The 21,539-nt window shown below is 40.1% G+C and overlaps 1 protein-coding gene across 1 annotated transcript in view; it reads left to right on the forward strand.

Annotated features, from left to right (window-relative positions):
* The window catches only part of LOC104140628 (cadherin-6), a 106,806-nt gene extending 94,240 nt beyond the window's left edge, over nt 1-12,566 (forward strand). Inside the window, exons 9-12 of the mRNA XM_068931509.1 lie at nt 2,456-2,577; nt 3,373-3,490; nt 3,582-3,833; nt 7,786-12,566. Of these exons, the coding sequence (XP_068787610.1) occupies nt 2,456-2,577; nt 3,373-3,490; nt 3,582-3,833; nt 7,786-8,276 (983 nt within the window). The 3' untranslated portion in view covers nt 8,277-12,566. The remainder of the gene's footprint in view (nt 1-2,455; nt 2,578-3,372; nt 3,491-3,581; nt 3,834-7,785) is intronic.
* The last annotated feature ends 8,973 nt before the right edge of the window (nt 12,567-21,539 follow it).

Consider the following 21,539-nt stretch of genomic DNA (forward strand, 5'->3'; position numbering starts at 1 on the left):
TTTTTTTTCCAAACACACACTCCCTATAACTCTGTGTTTCATCAGTGTGAGCTGCAGTTGTTCAGCAGCCATAAGAATCATGCTCTGAATGTTGCAAGCAAATACTTGGTGAAACATTAGATCAGTTTACCAGACACAATCAGAAAGCAAACTGATAATAAAACTCAGAACACAAGGCCCCCAAATCACAGCTGCAGAATTACAGTTAATTCATCTGAGAGAATTCTGAGAGTATTTTAAAACAAATATTCTTTGCTTAAGACATACGGGTAAATCAAACACTGGCAGGACTTTGAGGCCATGTTCAGAAAAACTTCTAAGTTTTCAGATTGGTTGATGGCTAAAAAGAAAACATACTGCTATATAGATTAACAGATTTAAGGAGCTCTGTGTTCCATATGGTGGAACTTCTTGTTGGAGCTCAGCAGTGTTGAAGGACAATGCAAACAAAATCTACACCAATTCATTTTCCCAAATAGTTTGAAAAGAAAAAAAAAAACCTTTAAGTTATATGACTAAATTTCCACTTACACTTCCATGAAATCAAAAAAAGGCCTATGCCCACAGAGGGTATGGTTTTCATGAAACTCCTATTTAGTACAATATCTTTTTAAAATTTTCAGCACCTAGAAAAAGTAAAATAAAAACATATAGTTAATGGTTCAAAAAGCAACAAAAAAGATTGTAATTTTTGAGAGGAAAAGAAATATATTTGGCAATATATTTGAATGCATTTGTTAAGAAAGGTATGCTCATACAAACCAGTCTTGCAATGCTCCAGATTTAAATGAGTACTTTTGATTTCTGCCTTTAAAAATGTAACATTTGTATTGATGCATTTTAGCTTAGAATTCAGCTAATAGAGATATTACACATAAACTGAATACACATTCAACTAAATAGAGTGAATTTAGCCCAATGGCTCATATGAGAGTTTTTTATGCCTAATGGAATCATATTAACTTCAATGGGACTATAGAGCTTTAAAGTATAATATTTTGTCCAAATGACTGAGTTCTGTAATATAAATGCACAGTGCCAATTTTCAAGAAGGCATTTTTAAATTTGTAGAAGTATTATAAATGCAGCGACAGAGCTTGCACTAAAGCCTAACTCAACAAACGACTATAATGAATGCTTGGGGAAGCATAGAGAGTCATAGACCTGCTATATCTTATTCAACCATTTTTTTCACTTGAAACATAGTTTACGTTGTATTAATAAACTATAACACGGGTAGAAAATTAACATAACAAAATTCAATATAAGTTCATGAAAAGGGGAAGATTATATTTACTTTAAATAAAACTGATTTCAGTCACACACATTCCCTCATAGATGTCACTGTCTCACTTTCCCACACTCATACATTCCCAAACATTATGTTGTATATGTCTAGCTGGTCTGTCCAGGATCGCTTTCATGTGATATGGAGGACAAGAGACACTGATTATCAAGCCCTGGCAATGTCTCTAGGGTTCCTCTTGATTCATGAGGACAAACTGGTTTTGGGAGAGGTCTTTTATACCTGTACGACTCAGTGGTTATTATGATGTGGTCTTTCGCCTCCAAATCTTGCCAATTTCATCCTTCATGCTTCTTACGCAAGGTTGCTGCCCAAGGTTGCTTCCTCCCTTATTTTGGGGATCTTTATTATTAAAGCCTGTCTGTTCATTAGTCCAACAGGAAGACGAATAGTCCAAATGTTTCCATTTCTGTATATGAAGATGGTAATATTTTAATAAGTATTTTGTGCTCAGGAATATCCTTGTCAAACTCAATTCCTGGGTACTTATATAGTCCTTATGGGAGAAACAGCATGTTTATATATAGGGATCTGCAGATTCTGTATAGTGCTTATGTTCTTCAGCCCATATGTTTCAGTATCAGCTCTAGAACATCAGCTAAATCAATCCACACAAGATTAGATTAAAGATCTATGGTAGCCACAGCCGTTATTATTTATATATTGTAATGGTAGTCATGGTAGTTTAAATGTGACGCCAGATTTGTAGGGAGAAGTACTATTGTCTATCACAGATGGAGAGGTAAAAAAAAATCCTCATGCCAGTTCAGATCTCCTCTTACAGAAATCTTGTTTTCTCCAGCTTGTATATTTTAGGCTAATACATTTATTTCATTTAATTTCATTATTTTCTTTTATATATATTACATGTACATTCATGGATTGTTCAAACGAATTTGTAAACCCTGGACTCATTCCTACCCAATCTTAGCCAAATAGTTTACACAGAACCAGAGTAATGACAGCAAAGCCTGATTTTTGTGGAATCATCTCCATAGTCAATTCCCTAGAAATCAACAGAATATAAGTGGAATGTTATGAACAAGTAAAGATTTAAGGCAATGAGCCCTCAACTTTGTCCTTTTCCTCTCCTGCACTGAGTCAGTAGCTGGACTAAATAAATTGTTCTTTCCGTTTTTATCATTGCAGATAACCCAAAACAAAGCAGCCGTGTCCCAGTGTTCATTAAGGTTTTGGATGTAAATGACAATGCCCCAGAGTTTCCCATGTTTTACGAGACCTTCGTCTGTGAAAACGCAAAGGCAGAACAGGTGTGTTGACTGCTTGTACTAAGAAAATATTCTGTATGAATCAAGTTTCTGTACTACTCTTGCATCACCTCATCAAGAGGTGTACTTTGCATTGCAACAAACTGTCAGTTTTGCAAAATTAAATTAAATTAAACAGTGGCTGCGCAGAATGTGATTATCCTTAGTATTCTTGCAGCTAATGTGACATTATGTTTTACACAGTTGCTTTCTGTACTGTGCTGTGTTATCCTTGATGCATTTTCCCTCTGACATGCTCTGTTATATTGAGGCACCTCCACTGCCTCTTTCAGAAAACGGTTACAGGTCTGACAGGTTACAAAGTCCTGTCTGTGATATAACTAGTGGCTGCCAGATAACTCTCTCTCTACAGGACCTACTGTTAAATGGTTCAAAGTAGCAGATAATTTAGAAGACAGACAAATAAGTCCTGTGACGTGGGATTTGGGTGGATACATATAAAGACAGCTTGGACTATCTCACCTTTCATTTCTATTCCTTGTCAAATGAAAAAATTTCCTGTCCAGCAGGAGTGGCATCAGCCCAAGCCGTCTCTCAAATTCAACATGATCCTCCTGCCGATTTCCAAATTCATTACATTACTGAGCTGACAGCCTGGGATACATCATCAGCATCAGCAGCACATGAATCACTTTTATTAAGCTCGCTGTAGCAGCATCAACTGCCTTAAAGCAGAAGAAAGAAGTTAATACAATAAGATCACTTTACAACCCTCATATAGCTAAATAAGAGTAAGGCCCAGTGACTTTGGAGATAATGTTTTTCTTATTGTTTCAGCTGATACAAACACTAAGTGCCGTCGATAAAGATGACTCTTTCAGTGGACACCAATTTTCATTCTCCTTAGCGCCTGAGGCAGCCAGCAGTTCAAATTTTACACTCCAGGACAACAGAGGTGAATTTCTCAGAAGACCTTCTTTATAAAGCTCATCCTTGGCTTTGATTTTCAGATGAGTACTTCTATAACGTTTGCTTTGTGTTTCCAGACAACACAGCAGGGATTTTCACCCGAAAAACCAGATATAACCGGCATGAAATGAGTACCTACCTCTTGCCAGTGGTAATATCAGATAATGACTACCCTATCCAGAGCAGCACCGAAACAGTGACTATTCGAGTATGTGCATGTGACCATCGAGGAAAGATGTTGTCCTGTAATGCAGAAGCCTTGATTCATCCTACTGGTCTTAGCACTGGGGCTCTAATTGCTATTCTTCTCTGTATCATTATATTACTAGGTAAGTGGCAGAGAGATATTTTTTCTTTCAGAATTGGATTAGGAGTGAGCATTTCACACAAATAATACATGGAAAGTTTCTCTCCTTTATTAGAAGGACAAAGAAATTAAACTGGTTTTACTCAAAATAAATGTGGCAAGGGGATAGAACTCTTTCAGATCAGAATGATCACTCTCATAGGTCATGGTGACTTATTTGGCATTGCTACAAGTGATTATGCCAAGGCTAGAGCAATAGCAAAGCAGAGATACCAAATGTCTTATCTTGCATTTATATTATTTTATTTCCTTCTCTAAAGGGCTACCACAGACATGGTAGATACAATTCATCCTACCTGGCAGTAGTTGTCTAAAAGTTAGCAAAGTCCAAGCAAGACGAGATGACTGGGCTCTACCCTCTGGTCAGTGGAAAGAGACAGGCACCTCTAGAGAGCCATTCATCCCATCCTCTCATTGATATCTGAGGTGGGTAAGACAAATCTCCCTTTGGAGGTGTCTGTCTATTTCCAATGACTATAGAAGGAGGCCAGATAACTTAGTTTTAAACAATTAACTTTCCACCTCTAGAGTGAGGAGAAATGAGTCTCATGTAGTACTTTTGTTGTGCTGGAGATGGATGCTGAAAGGGGGTGACTGCTAAAGCACTCTTTCCAAAGCTACAGTGTCCCTCATTTCTGGCACCTGGGAATATGAAGAAGTTGGCATCTCCTGAGTCTGGAGGATGGACAGATCTCAGGCTACCTTAAAAAAGGTGGTCAGCCTTTTTTAACTGAAAAACCCTTAGGTGGTTTGCAATGTTTCCCTGCATATTCCTCTCAGCCAGGTTCTACCTCTCTCATACGCCATACAGCAAACAGAAAAGCTGTGCCATAGTCTAGTCATCTGGTGAGAACAGTGCATTTGTACGTAGGCAGTTCTCAAGGAGACTTTATTAGTCACCATTAGCATCTGCCCAGGAAAAAAGGATTCAGATCAGTTTTATAACAGCAGGTTTAAGTAAGAGAGAAAAATGTTTCCTCAATGATTCCACTTGTTTCTGTCATACTCCTATCTCCCTCAAACACACTCATCACCACAGCAGAATCACCTTGATCTGTACTGTTAGCAAGAAATTCCCCTCTCCAGTCACGAGACAAAGACTACGTGGTGACTCTCAGATATCAACAACATAGTCAAATCTCAGATAAACGCTATCCCTTTTTCAGAAAGGATTCCCACAAGGGAATGCAGACAGGATTCCCAGGGCCTTTAATTTGCTATTAAAATTATTTTTCAAAACGTGGTATGATTGCATCTAAGGGCTGAGCTCACTTTGTATAAAGTTCCTTATCAGATAAAGAAAACTGACCTGCAGATAGTTTTGTACTAGTTAGTACAGCTATGCTCATTAATATCAATCTAACATTAAAGCAATTTCCTGTTTTATGTCAATCGAAAATAATTGATTCTGTGTGCTAAGCAGCACTTTGTGTCAATTATTGCTCAGGTCGCCATGCACCACAAGCAGATTTTCAATTAACTCCACTATATATATAAAAATTTCTATTTTCAGTTTGGTTGCTGGGTTGGCATGTGAAACCACTACTGAGTGAAAAACAATACTGTGGGCAGACCTGAACCTAAATTTAAAGTTTAGCAGCAACGAAAAGTACCTGAAAATTGCTGATTTTATTTGCAGTTTGAGTAGGCCTAGTGGCTTATTAGGAGGCCTCAGATATTGCTAAAAGTTGACCAGAAAAGGTTATGTAGTTTAACATTCAACATCTAGGGGTTTTTGTCCCCCTAGATGTTTCAGCACAAAATAAGAAAACTCAAGGATGTGGCCTAATTATTAATGAAAGTTAGTTAATGATAGTTACTGTGCCTTGACTCTTACACAATTTTAGGAATCATCCTAGCATATTCTGTGTAACATCTTTTTTGTTAATGGGATACTTCAGCAATGCTTCCATGTAAAAAGAAAACTACAATTCCTATGCTTTCTCAGATAATTCTACCAGTTACTATGCTAGAACCCATTCAGAACTAACCCTGTGTTTTTCAAGCTCTCCATGATTTTGTCCAGATACTTCTGTTCTCTCATATAAACTTTCCCCCAGTCTTCCCAGATAGTATCACCGATTTATTCTCTTAAGGACAGGACTTTTCTCTTACTGTGTTTTTTGTACAGTAGCATAAAGAAACAGCATTCAAATTAGGGCCTTTACGTGACACCATAAGTAAATCATCATGGGTATGAGAGTGTGAGGCTTTCACCATCTGAACAAGCCTTCCTAATTCTTTCAGTTTCGCCACTTCACTCACTTCCTTTCAACTCATATTGACAGATATTCTCACACTATTCTATGGCAAAGACATAGCAGGAATTAGGAGAGAATTCCTACCACTTAACTCTACTCCTACTCTACTTAACTCTACTCCTACTTAACTCTGTCTTCTTGAGTTCCCCTATAGTCAGTGGAGAAAAAAAGGGTAAGAGACTTTTCCAGAATGTGCTTGAGCTCACTTACAAAGAGGATCTTGCTCTGAGTCATGTTGTTTCATTTTTTTGTTTTTAGTATTTTTGTCTGACAAGGGAAACTAAGGAAGATTAGTTTCAATGGGTTAAAATTTTGTTTTGGGGATATCCTGAGTACTTGAAAATGTCTTCAACAGAGTTACAAATGAAGGAGGGACTGCAGAAGAAAAAGACTGACAGTTACTATGCCTTGTTTCAAACAGTTTCAGAAATACAGCTGATGAGAGACTATTTTTATCCACCTTATTGCATATCAATGAGTGCAGATATTTTCTGATTTGCTTTCGTAAGAAAGAACTACAAAGACAGCAGTTTCTTTTCTGAGTCTGCACAGCAGAGCTGACATAGTGGGCACTTTGGGCCTCAGACTACCAAAGCAACAGCGATAGTAGTAATACATCCCTGCTCCTTGCCGCTATTCATTTTTTAATATTCATTCATTCAAGGAAGTATCCAGCTAAAGAAGCTTCTAAAGGTAATAAAGTGTCGAACACATCCCCTCCCACCTTTCCATGCCTACTTCTCTGACAGTAGTGGGGATCATTATTGAGTACAAATATGTAAATCTGGATCAGGGCCTAGGAAAGAATTTCTACCCTCAGAATAGAAGATTTTTTTATATATATACATGCATACATACATATATATATATATAAATTATATATATATATAAATGTATATATATACACACACTTTAGAGTACTTGTATACTTTTTAATAATAAATAATATATACAATAATATTATAGATATATTTATAAAAGGCATAAAATATCTGTTTGAGAAATCTCATATCTTTCGTAGATTAAGTAATGCCATTGTATTATCTCATTAGTCTCTAAGATCTAAGCTGTGTGCTTTTTTAAGGTGATGTACATTGTAAAAATGCCAGGAAAGTTAACCAAACTTGTACTTTGTGCTAGCTCAGAACCTATTCCATGTTCCTTGGAGGTATTTACTGTTCTTGAGATGCAGCCTTGCTAACCTTTCATGACAGCCCAGTAGATACTAGCCTTCTCCATAGCACAAGTTTCATCTCATCCCCGAGTTTCAAGGTAATGAACGTCTGATATCATTACCTGTTTTGGTGAATGTGTTTTTCCCTTCCCAACGCTCACGAAACTAGCTCAGTTTTCAAAGCAACTGGTCTCCAGGTAAAACTATGACTTCTGACAAAATGACACTGTGCTTAGCCTCTTACAAGCTTGCCATCTCCTTTCCCATCTCCTTTCTTCTACTACATATCCATGCCATCTCATTTCACAAGGTACTCACAGGCAGACAAGGCACAATCTGAAAACCTAAAGTATGTGTTCACAGTTTAGCAGAATGTCTTTTAAAACTTAGAGTTCAAGTCGCACAGCATTTCCTGTGAATTTTAATGGAGTTAGGGATTAACTTTTGCCTTTCTCTTCCCCTGTTATTTTTGTTTCCAGTTACAGTTGTGCTGTTTGCAGCACTGAGACGGCAACGGAAAAAAGAGCCTTTGATTATTTCCAAAGAGGACATCAGAGACAACATTGTCAGTTATAACGACGAAGGTGGTGGAGAGGAAGATACCCAGGCATTTGATATTGGCACACTGAGGAATCCCGAAGCCATAGACGATAATAAATTACGCAGAGACATCGTGCCAGAAACACTTTTTATGCCACGGCGGACTGCAGCAGTGCGAGATAACACAGATGTCAGAGATTTCATTAACCAAAGGTTAAAGGAAAATGATATTGATCCAACCGCACCCCCATATGACTCATTAGCAACCTACGCATATGAAGGTAATGGTTCTGTGGCAGAGTCCCTCAGCTCCTTGGAGTCAGTGACTACAGATGGAGATCAGGACTACGATTACCTCAGTGACTGGGGGCCTCGATTTAAAAAGCTGGCAGACATGTATGGCGCAATGGACAGTGACAAAGACTGTTAATCTGTTGCCTTTTTCTTTTTTTCATTTTCAGAAACAGCATTGAGATATGTGAAGTGGCTATTTCTTTCTATTTCTCCACAGCTCTGTGAAAGGGTTCTCTATTCTACCAGTTCTAATTGTCTAATGACTGCAGTCTGTGTGGCTCAACTGTCAGAAAACTTTTTCTAGTATCATTTCATGAGCTTCCAAGAGGCAAAGTTATTATTTTTTAGTGGATCCAGTTTACCAAGTCAATCTTACAGGTACAGGAGTAGAGGAGAGAAAAAAGGATCAGATGGGGAGCAATATTTTTATTTGTTCTGCTTATATTGTAAATTGGAGTATATTACTGTTTAAGCTCACTTACTCTTTTACTTGTATTTGGATTACTCGGCTCAGACAACTGCTCTGTTGATTGTGTATTGCACATCCTTATGTAATGAGGTACCCTAGTTTAACCTATGTATTATAGTCAAAAGTAGTGGTGGTGGAATGGAGGTTTATTACAAAAGTAGAGTCCGCTGAGAAAAACCATCAAACATGCATTTTACTCATGAAGAGGGTAGAAAGGCCTAATGGTCATTCAAATCTAAGTGTTTTTCTAGAGCTTGCCATTGCCCCCAATGCACTGAATCATATTAACACACACATATAAATATGTATTTCATTGACTGCTATGTATATATTCTCCTGACCTAGCATTGCTGGAGATGTGTGTGCGTGCATGTGTGTGTGGTCAGTAGCCCCTATATCTAATTCTTGGACAGTATCCAAGTTCTAAATCAGACTTGCCTTGTGATATGAGGCAAGTCATCTAATCCAAGTCCAGATTAGACCGTGACTTGGAGGAAGGAGCAGAACAAAAACTTTTCTTTGTACTTTTGATGGCTTCCACCTGCACATCAGTTCAGCGGTGCTGGCCGCTGTGCTGGGGTCACGGGAGTTAGGCTTTTCATATCCATCTACTTCTGCCTGTTCTCATGTGCAGGAGGGGAGTGGTTGCTTTAAAGTGACTACCTCCCACTGAGGCAAGAGAAGGAACTGCATAGGAGGAAAGGAGTACTTTTATGCCCTGAACTCCCCTGCTTGGATGCCCAGGGTGGCTCCCTGACTGACTCTCTGTCCAGTTTTGCCATCTGTTAAGTGGGGAAATAATGCCTACCTCATCAGGATGTTGCAAGGATTAGATGAGTCATTTGGACAATGCTTCAGAGAGCGAAGATGATGGCATTCTGCCACAGGAAGTAATTTCTCATTCTTTTTGGATTTGATTTGCTGTTTCAAGCCCTGAATGCACAAGTGAGAATCAACTGTAGTTCCAGCAGCCTGAAAAGTAGGGTTTATAACTATTACTCTCTTTCTAATAAATTAGTCAGCTAGCGTCATTAAAGACTTCACTAAGAGAGAGCATTTTAAACACAAGTGCTCAGTGCATGTGTTTATCTGCTTTGCCGAGTTAAGTGATTTTTGTCAAGGCAGGGGGGAAGGGATTACTATAGTACTCAGACCAAAACCTTTTCTTTACAGCTGGGTGCATCACCCAGTACTTCTGTTGGTCTGCCAAGAACATGCAGTAGCAGCTATTCAAACCCAGACACTTTAGTACCCAGAGATACTATTTAGAGAAAATCCTGAGTGGTGGCCAAGAGGCCCACCCAGTTCCAGGAGCTAAAAGCATTCCTGAGTCCCACAGTAGGGAGCTGTGACACCATACCAAGGAAAGGGGGACTTTTATATATATGTATGTATGTGTATATACATATATATTATATATATGCACATATATCCCTCACAAATAACTAATCTAATTTATTTCATTTTCAAAACAGTATTTCATACTAGAATTACAGGCATGGATTGATTCCCCATCCCCACTCCTTGCAATCAATTTGCAAGTGAATCAATTTGAAAACCAAATAATTTACTCAAAAAATAAAATACAAGGAAAAAAGTTCACAAACAGAAATTAAAAGGGATTAAAAATTAGTCCCTGGAATTCATTACTCAGAGTTAAATAAGGAGAGTAGCAGGATGCAAGAGTATTAAACATTTATGAGCATGACAACATAATTTCAGATTTTGCAAACCAGCTCACACCTAAAGGACAAGCAGCCTATATGTGATGTCCTCCCATGACCAGAAAGGACTCCTTTGCAGGAGATCATTACACAATTGCAAGTTTAAACCAAGGCAGCTAGTGGTTCATAGATGCTCAGCACTATAGATAAGATGGGTTGTCAGAGTGGAGAGGGTCCAGAGTTTTGAAAGCTGCTGAGCCTCCAGTCTCACTGAGGCCTCTCAAGGTACTTTATTCCAGTGGAGTTAGGTGCCTGAGCCTGCTGTGCCTGTCACAACGGCAATGACGCAGCTAGGCTCTTCTAACATTCTCCTAAGGATCTCTCTGCGATTTAAGATGATACCTTTAAAAGTCTAGCCCTTCATGGCTTCCTTGAAATCAGAGCATCCAGGAAGCAGCCTGTTCGAAACCGGGCTCTGGTATACAAGACAGATCATCTGTTTCCAAAATGTTTTTCAGCGGCATGGGAAGAGAAGTAGATGCTTGACTCCACCTACTGCAGGCTCCTCACTTTGGGCTGGTCTCCTCATGCTGTCAGTGGAGAGGTGACAGTGCCCTTCAGGGGGCTTTTTCAAGTAGGAGCCTCACTTTGGTGGTCCACACTGCTCCCTGAAAGGTGCCTATTTCTCGCTCTTGGCAGTACAGGGAGCACAGGGCAGCCTGCCTCAAACTCAGAACGACACTAGATGTCTAGAGTTAGTGAATTCTCCCAGGAAACAGATCTGCGTGGGGAGAGGACAGCAAGGGTGGCTGTAAGACCTTCTAGACCTGTGGATGCCCAGGAGTTTGGCGCTACAAGCCATTCCCAGCCCAAAGGGAAGAGGGACACGCTGTCACTTGACTGAAGGCAGCCCTTACACTTGCCTCCACACAGGGAGCCTGCCCATAACCCTGAAAGGACCGGACCGATCTGCAAGTAAATTTGCCTTAGTCCCTCTTTGAGATGGAATAACAAGATAGGGGTGGATCACTGATCTCCCTGTAACTATTCTCCTATGTTCATACAGCGATTTTGTCCAATTTAGTGATAGTTAGTAACAAGTTAAGCTCAAGTTTTGCTTTTTTTTTTTTCATAGATGGTTTTATCTTGTCCAACGAGTGACACAGTAAATGGAGAGTGGCTATTGTGTAAATATATTTTATATAAATTATGTAATGACACAAATGTGGTGCCTGAATAGCAGATGGATTCTTCTAAAAACAAACAAAACATTTGAGGAAAATGCATAACTCATATTTGAATTATTATTTACACATCCAGGTTTTGAAGTCTTTTTCCGTCCACAAATTAGACAAATTTAGTGTCTCTCCTGCACAGCAAGGGGAGTTCAATTCTGACTTTCCTTCTTTCTTGGCAGTATCACAAAGTATAGTTTAAAAGATTGGTGCTGCGTATTAAATATTTAAAATGCCATATTGCAGTGAATACAAAACTTTGCAGTAGTATTTCTTTGCACCTTCTTGCATGCCAGAGTGCTAGATGATATAGAAACGTGTATTCTACAATGCTTTCACACGATGCTAGAATTGTCTTTTATAGATAAAGAAGCATTAGATTATCCACAAGGTGGATTTCAAGGTTGCATTAAGAAACACTGCTCCTATTAGAACCTTATCTATTTGAGAAGAAGAAAGAATGTTAAGGGACTTAGCTAAGCCAGACAGAGATGAGCAACGCAGTTCACTTTTCATTCGAAAAAGCATCTGATCTAAAAACAGAGGAGCTATTAAGAGACATCAAGGAGTTCCGTGCAGTTAATGTGAAATAAGGGCCTGTTTACATGGGTGAAATTCCCAGCCTTGCTATTGCAGAACAATAACATCTCTACAGTTATAATAGACTAAGGATTCTAACGTAGCTATTCCATTCCAACTCCCAAAGCGGCCACTTTATTCCAGAAGAAGAAAAGAGATTTTATATATTTTGTTAGCTGTCAGGTCTTACTTCACTCTGTGGAAAGGTATTTCATAGCTGTAAAATGTGAATGGGAGAGGCATTCTTCAAATTATTAAGTTTTGCAAGTAGTAGTCTACATTACATGGCACAACATTTTTACTTCTCTGTCACAGAAAGAAAAAAAAATAATTAACTGAACTTGTTAATTGTTAATTTACTTATGAATCCCATAAAAAGCAGTATGGTCATAAACAAGTGGAGCAGGGAAAAATGGCTATGGAAATGTGTGTGCACATGGATATATGCACAGTATGAATAAAAAGAGGAAAATAATGAACATTGGCAACTGGACACATTTCTAATTCAGACTTATCCATGTTGAGCAGGGACGATAGTGCAGAGCCACTTCTAACACCTCCAGAATTCCTAGAGCAGCCAGAGGGAGTTTTGCATGGATAGGGAGCAAGATACTATCTTCTTTTGGAAGAAGCAAAAGAAATTCAGTCTATTTTGATTCAAATCTCTAGGGAAGAAAGTCCCCACTGTTGATGAACTGCTGCAAGTTTCTGATGATTATTATTAAAGCATGTTAAACTTCTGCAACAGATCTATCTCGTTGGCCTTCTGCAGCAGTGGTCAGTGAACTATGGCCAGTGATTTCTGAGCAGGTAACTGGGGACACCATTATGTTAGCTCTCCCCAACAGGGAGTGTGTTTTAAATCCCTCTTTACTTCATTGCTATAACAGGTATTAAAGTGTTTTAGAAGACCACAGTCCCAGCTGGGTGCTGCCATCTCCTGCCCCTTTGTGTTTCAATTAACACTGCAGTCTGAGCTCCCTTGTCAAATGAGAGCTGACAAATTAACAGGCACTTCGCTACTTCTGACTAGTACGTTGTATTTCGTAAATTGTGAAAGGCAGTGTTCTCTTCAGCCCCTCTAGAACTGTGAAACAGCAGCCTCCTCCAATAAATGTCAAATCACAACATTTTAATGTTTGGTATTTAGAAAGAACTGTTTTCTAAAAGACTGTTTCTGTATTTAAAAAAGAAGAGTTAACAAAAGCATATTTAAAGTCTAGAGCCTCACACGCTGCTCCAGTAGGAAGGGAAAAGCACAGTAGTCAACTCACTTGAGAAAGGAGGGAAGATGTCTTTCATGTTTTAATGCCAGTCTGTCCCCTCAGCCGTTTTATTTCGGCACAGCAGAGGCAATCTTGACCATGCCCATCGTTCTGCAGTCGTACACTTTTTGGCCCAGACCTGCATTCATCATACACTTGTTATGAACAGTTCATAAAATTCAGCAGTGGGTATCTAAAAACCATGTCTGGGGTTACAGGGCATCCAAGAGTGAGAAAATGGGGAGTTTCAGGAAGAAGAGCAAAAAAATAATTGCATGGGGTTTAGGGTAGAGGGTAGTCAGTCATATACAAGGCAGCCCCACAGCACTTAAAAGCCAGAAAGCTGTCATATTACGCATAGTTACTAGGTTTCAAAGGAGTTTTTTTTAACAGAATCTGCTCTTATTTCTTCTGCATGTTTCTTTTCCTTTCAAAAAAATAAAAAAGACAGGAGCTGCAAACTTTAAAATTTCCCCTTCCACAAAGTTGATTTGACAAATAAGGCACAAGTTCAGCACATAGAGAATTCCCTTCCACTTCGACAGGCTTTTGACCTTTCCTAAGAGACTGCACTATTTATGTAAATATACCTGGAGACACTTTCTATAAGCTTTTAGTTTTCTATGATTATTACTTTAGTGTTTATTAAAGAAACAAATGTATAGAATTATTAAGCATTCAGGTAAAAACAACAAAGAAGCAACACTGCAAACATGAAATTGTCTTGGATTTTGACACATGAAAACTCTTCAGAATCACTGTACTGTTTTAATTCTGTGATTACTTTGATTGCTTTGAAAATTAAACTTAAAAAAAAAAAAAGGCCTTATAATAAATGCTATGTGCATCTTAACTGTGTTACTGAGCTAAATCAATCTGGCAAACTCCTATTGCAATCTGTGATTTTTAAACCCTTAAAATAAATGCTTTTCGGTATTGTTTTTTTTAATTAAAAATACTTCCAAGCATAAATTGAAACTGATGCCATCACCTGGGAGGATTTACTTGCTGGCATGCTCCAGCCGCACAGTCCCTCGCAACGTCATCCCCTTGTTCTATGAGGGAGCCTGAGCATCAGATGGAAACGGTCACCAGTCAGCACAGAGGAACATTTGTGAGCGATAAGATTTCTGTCACTCAAGAGGCTTACACCTAGAAGCTTCCTGTATTACAAAGGGCCCCATGCAGAAATGCTTATCTCTCTTGCAGCATGGCTGGGCAATTTGTTATGGTCAGATGGCAAGTGTGCACTCTCTCCCTTATATTTCTTGTTCACTGTAATGGCTTTTGGGGGGTGGGAGGGGGGAAGAAATTTATGGATTTAATGAGAAACCAATTTGAACAACGATTTCTCACAGATAGAGTGAATTTGCCTTTTTGCAAATTGATTTTTGTATCAAGTTATTTATATGATATTACCTAATAAATTGTTTTTTCTAACTTGTTTTTTTCCTAATTCTCTCAATCTATGGTTTGTATTTCCAAAGCTATCATAAAGATGAGTCTTAAAAAAAAAAAAAAAAGAAAGATTCTATAGTTACTTTAAGACACTGCTGTGAATTGGCTCAGTCTTTCAAATGCTATTTGTAAATGCCTGGCTTCCAAAATGCTGTAAGAGCACTAGCATCAGTGTTCTGTGATTGGTGAGGCCCCTCCAAGAAATAGTAATGTCATCTGAGAAGGCATCATAGAGTGACGTGCTTACTTTGAGGAGGGTATAAATATATGATTACAAGCGAGATTTTGACTAGCTGAGGCTTCCCTGAAAGTCAGCAGGAGCTTTGCCCAAATAGCGTGGAACGCCTTCCTTGAAGCATATAAAAAGCATACAGTTTATAATATCACTGTTCAGTTACTTGTCTTGCATTGTATGAGCTCCAAAAACACGTAAGGACTGTGTTAACTTATGGACATTCCAAATGTCATTTCCAATATCTTTTTATATAAGGAGAACAACCTCCAGAGAAAATTATTCATTTTAATATTTCCTAAATAAAGTATCTATATATATCTATGGGATTTCCTAAGTACAATGGCAAAGAAAAGAGTGGAAAAACTCATAGCAAAGCAGTATATCATCAAAAACATAGAAATAACAAAAAGAAAACCAACCAGTTTAGTGCCGAGACCTGTATGTGGTTTATGAATTAAATCCACAAAGTAACTTTTGTCATTCAATAGAGAAATTAGCCTACACATCATTCAATCTTTGGTGGACCTTAAGAAGAAAACTTCTGTATGAAGATGCCAAGAAAACAGTTTTTTAATCACTCAATAATAGAACATGATGCTACAAATACACAGGTCTGCAAAGTAATTAAAAAGCGTTCACTTTCTATTATTTCATTATCTGAATACCACATTACAGAAACTAGGCGCTGTATATGCAGGACCTAGCATTTTTCTTTTTTTTTTTTCCCTCCACACACATAAGGACACACATATGCAGGTGCAAGCACATGGAGAGCACAGTTACCCTGTGTGTTGGTTCTGTTGCTTTTTGTATTAGAGCAGGCCTAAGAGATGTCACAATATGTCAGCTTTTGTGTCTCATCTTCCAAACAAACATTAGTCACAGTAGGAATCCCTGTTGGTCACCTGCTGATAGGCAGCCCAGAAGCTTTAATCCTCCACAAACACTGGGGAGGGTCTGAGTGCCAGAAAGACAAAGCAAGGGCTCTACCACTTTTCTTTACAGGAGAAAGGAATCAGATATATTTCTTATCTTCTTATTTGATTTGCTACATGAGAGAAGACCTCAATCATGAAGACAAGTGAAATAAAGGCTGGAATTTCAGCTAGGCATTCATTTCTCAGACGTTTATTTAACAGTTTTATCTGTATAAAATACCCCCCCAAATGCTACCCATAAATCACAATAAAACTCCCAGTGTCCATTTTTCATTAATACTATCAAAGCGATCACAGAGACGAGTTAACTAGATGCGCCATTAATGCCTACAGTATCTTACTCTGAAAAGTTTTATCAATCAGCGTTGATTTTCAAGGACAGCTCAAACAAGGAAACCAAAGGAACAAGCAATACATTTCACTGAGTTTTTACCCTTGCATAAAAATTGCTGGAATGATCACTTACCCGAGCAGCCAAGTATCAACAAAGGTCTGAACTCAGTGTTCATCCCTCCAACTTTAGTCTCATACAACATTACTTTTGATGCTGTAAATGAAAAAATATATATATTCTTATCTGAATCTTTTTCAGTCTTTCCTCTTTCTTTCCTTCTAAACAGCGCTAGTAATTCTTTCCTTGTTTTCTAGTACAGCCAGCTATCTAGTAAATATCCATCCTCTACATTTTCTTGTTCTTCTCCTAACTGGCTATATCAATTAAAAAGTTCTCAGTAGACATCTGTTCCCACATCAGGTCCCCATTCCACTTTCCTTACTCCCCACAAATCAGAAAGTGAATTTCTGGCTTGTCTGAAGTCCTCAGTCACTTACTATCTACTATCAAAATTGCTCTAGTACTCACTAGGCATTTTTTAACCTTGGCAAGCTAAAGAGTGCACAAATCCATATATATTTTTGCTAGCTGAGGAGATACTTGTGGCCTAATAGGACCATACCATGTATCTTACATTACTTAAATGAAAGAGAAGAGAATCATGAAGACTATACGCAAGATGACTTGCTGACCTGAACCTTACAAAAAACTTTGGGGTGGTTTCTCCTTTATTGAAAAAAAAAAAAAAAAAAAAGTAGAGAGTCAACTGTATATAGTTTCCTTTGAATGCCTTGCTGGAACTTTGTCTTTCTTAACTCAGAACTCTGCTGGCTGTCTGCCCACGCATACCTCTTAATTAATAAACAAATGAATAAATCCCCTCCTGATTGTTTTTACATGTTTTCTAAACATCTGCTTCTACCTGCATTGTTAGACAAAGCCACTGTCTTTTAAAACTCAGTTGGGGAACTTTTTTCTCTCTCTCTCAGGACACAATTGGGTTTTTCACGTCAATTATCTTAATTGCAAGCAAGCTTAACCCATTTCCCAATTACAGCTGCAGCTTATTAGAACAAACAAACTCTCAAACGTCCTTTAATAAAACAAAATAAAACAAAACCAGAAACACCCCTAAAGAACAAGCCCAAATCTTAGTAATGAGTCATCTAAAAGAGGGCTGAATAAAAGAACTCTGTCAAATGAAAGAATGAGATTTTTTGTGGACGTCAGTGTAGGAACAGAATGAGAAAACAGGATCTAAGCATCTGACTCTTATTTCTGATGCAGCATCTCTAAAATTCTGCTTACTGGGTGCTGACAGAAGGTGGGCTAGTAGAAGGATTACCCTGTCACTTGTTTCATATACTTTTCTCCTGCATGTATCATGGGGTTCCTGTCAGAAACAAGAACTAAGCTAGATACATCTCTGCTCTGACTCTGTATAGGCATTCGGATGACCTAACTTTTTGTAACTAGAGTAAGGACCCAGGTTCTCTCTGCCTCCTCCTGCTCACTCCAGTCACAGCCCTTCTCACTCATGTTCAGATAGGCATGATCCTAATACCTATAACCAGGGGCTGAAAGCCTAAAGGAAAGAGAGGAATCCAGTGACAAGAGGACCAAGCTACCAGTTACTGCTCCACGTTATGGCTAGATTAGCCAAGTCTCTTTAGCACAGGACCTTCACTCTCTTGCTTATCCATTTTCACTACAGGGTCAAATGCATCAAAGCTACGGCTGCTACTACTGGCTACACCCTTCATTACATAATTATACAGAGAGCAGATTTCTGCCTTTCTATTTGGCTTCCCATGGATGCCACCAGCTTTTTGAGACACACCCACATTTTATACACACAGTGAATACTATTCTAGTAGTCTGTGCATATAAATATTCCACACTTTTCACTATCTGCTTGGCTGCAGGAGCACAGGAAAAACAGGCAAAACATTTACCCCACAACTTCTAATATTCGTCTACCTACAACATTTGCCAGTACTAATCTAGCGATAAGCGTTTTCTCCTTGCCAAGTTCACACATTCAGAAATAGCAGCTATAACACTATTTTGATTCTGTTGTTTTCTGGTATTGTCAACACTTCTCTAAACACTTTTAACAGCTGTTTTTGAGTAACAGAGAAAAGTCAAAACTAAACTTTGAGATTCACAGTTCTAATATCTTAGTATTTAATCAACTCGTAATACAGTATTGATTACAAATGCCCTGGAGACAACAGATTGGTACTTTTCTTTCCAGCAAATACTTCATAAAGTTCTTTATTACAGAAAGAGCCTTTCAAATGTTTTGGTACCAAATACCCATCTGGCCCATGGGCTCCATCACTTGCACAGTCAGAATTTTATCATTGATTCAGGTAGGAGCAAAATGGGACTCCCAAAAGACAACACCTGTTGTTAACTGTCTGATGACCAAAGCACAGAGCAGTGCAAAGGGACTCAGATGGTAAAGCTTGGTCCTGGGGACTGAGGGAAAAAAAAAGAGAGCCACATGCAAACAAAGATCTCCAGCATGAAGAATACAGAACATAAAAACTGTGCCAAGACTTCAGTATTTCACCTTAACGCCCACCGTTTTCTTGCAAAAGAACAAACCCGGGCCTAGACATCACCAGCTGTCTCCCTCTTCTCTTCCCATTCCTCTCCAAGATCAAATTCCCCAGGGCAGACTGCATCTATTTTGCACCAGCTCTGGCCACCGCTCCTCCATACCTAGCCGTACTGGCCACAAACACCAGGCTGGGGACAGCCAGGGTGCTGCGGGAGGAGGAGGCCACCAGCTGCCCCAGGAAGGTCCCTGCCTGCTCCAGTCCATTCCAGTCAGCTTCGGCCAGCCCAGGAACTGTGAGAACAGCCCCAGTTCAGCCAGTTAGAGGAGCCCTTGGTGCTGCTACTGACAGGTGTTTAGGAAAGGGCCAGCTCCAGCCCTCTGCAGTGCCCTTCCCCTCCTCGAAGGGCCTGATAGGGGTCAGGTGGTAACAGGGGGTGAAAATGAGGGGAGGAGAGAGCAGAAAGGGGGAAGGCGAGTAGCTCAGCTGAAGCTGAGCCTGGGGAAAAGGGATTTCCCTAAGTACTCATTTGTTTAACTGTTTTGTCATCTTTGTTTTTCAACTAAATTGGTAATTAAAGGCTCATGTCAGCTGGCAATGACTTAAATTAAGTGAAGCTCCCCAAACTGAGACTCTTCTCACCTGAAATGGCAGCTGGGGGGGAGGATACGGGTTGCCCTGGGTCTGGAGTTGCTGCAATGACCTGGAGCCCAGCAGCAGGCTTGGTTCTGGTGTAGAGGATTTGTGGTGACGGGCTGTTGTGTTAGCTGTGCTCTTGCTGAGTTGGGGCGGGGAGGTGCAAACTGTGAATAAGGGGAAACAGGAGAGTCTGAGGAAGCTGTGAGCTCTTGCTGGACTGCAGGGTGATAGGGAGGAAGCAGGACAGGTCCTGGCCCTGGTGGCCCAGAGCTGAGGCTGTCTCCCCATTCGGGGTCCAAGAGCACCAGCACAGGGGTGCAGGGTCTGCAGGGCTGTGAGACTCGTGGAGAAAAGTGCCTTGTGGGGTGTGCCAGGGCTCACCACGTACTCCCAGCAAGGCTGCGGAGGAACCAGGTCCGCTGAGCTGAGCTAAGCTGGGGAGAAGAACCAATCCCCTATGTCAGAGTAATTGGCTGCTGGCAGAGGTGTCGACCACCCCATGCGGGAAGGGGGGACGTGGTCAGCCATGAGCTGCTGGTAGTGCTGAGGTGGCCCTGTTGCAGCAGGGCCCTGGGCTGCTGCAGGAGCAGCCAGCGAGCTCGGAGCCACCCCGGGAGCAGGAAATGCCCTGCAGAGGCACAAAATGTGGAGTTTGTAATGGAGGAATATTCAATGATCTGTAATGTCCTTGGGTGTGTGTTTTGCAGGGACAAAGCCTGCTCTTTGTAATAAGAGCTCAGATTATTATGATGTTAATCTAATCCGTAGAGACAAGGGATGGGGATTGTAACGTTCAGACTCCTTTAAACCTTATTAGTGTTGTGTTTTACACGGGCAAGGGGTGAAGTTCATAAAGGTGTTTAGTTTGTTACACTGTTGGCCCCTACAGCCTGGTTCTCCTGGACAAGGGGTGGAGTGTGTGAGAAGGTTTCAGCCTCTAATAGGGTTAATCTGAATAATTTGGCTCCCTAGGGTGAGGGGTGGAGTTTTACTGAGTGCATGTACACGTGATATAGTCTCAATCCCTACCCTCTGGGAAGAAGGGTAAAGTATGATGCATGATGTTAAAATGATGTTGTGAGGATGTTAAAAGGGGAGTTTGTAGTGGGTGGATATCCAAACAGTTCTTAAATCTGTTTCACAGGGGCGAGGGGTGGAATGTATTAGGCATAAACATCAGGGTGTGGGTAGCTGGAGGTTGCAGAGGTGCCCCATGTGGGAGGAGGCCACAAACTACCCTGTGCTGGTTACAGCTGTTCCCAGCTGGCACTAAAATGGGCAAAACAACCCACTTTGTGCCAAAACTTCATCCAGCTAGAGGAACATGTGGTGCCTTTGCTCAAACACATTCACGAAAGGGCTGGAGCTGCCTGTAGCAGGAGAAACAGGAGGACACGTGTGAGAAGAGACACTGCAAGACATGCAAAAGGAGACATGTAGGAAATGTCTGGAGAAAAAACATGGAGGAAGCAAGTAGAAGGGGAGGGATGCTGTTGACACGCATGGCTGGAGGCTCTCTGTGCTGGAGCAGGGGCACCACAGGGGACTGCAGCCTGTATTGGAGCCAATGGAGGAGAAAAGGAAACAAGCTGAGAGCAACAGAAGAGGAGGCATGGAGCAGCAGTCAAACATCTCTGCATGACCTCAAACCCCTGCACTGCCTGTTTCTGTTTCTCAATACCTGAAGCAGTAATTAGCAGTTTATGTTAACTGGTAATAAATTAAATGAAATTCCCCAAGTTGAGACTGTTTTGCCCATACCACCAGTCTACAGACTAACTGGACCACAGCTACACTGTTATAGTTGCATCGCCTAAGGACAAAAAGGTATATATGGTACAGGAGGTGTAAAAGAGTGCTGAGGGTTGTTTGAAGAAATGTTGTTCTCGACAGATGCATAACTTGAGCTCTCATAAAAGGTTAGTGGACATGTTTACCTCTCTCCCATAAACCTGAGCCATTCATATGGCAGGCACACAGGAGCTGAGCAAGGGGAACTCAAATCTTTAAAAGACT

This window comes from Struthio camelus, chromosome 2 (genome assembly GCF_040807025.1).
Source record: "Struthio camelus isolate bStrCam1 chromosome 2, bStrCam1.hap1, whole genome shotgun sequence".
In the NCBI taxonomy this organism is placed as follows: Eukaryota; Metazoa; Chordata; class Aves; order Struthioniformes; family Struthionidae; genus Struthio; species Struthio camelus.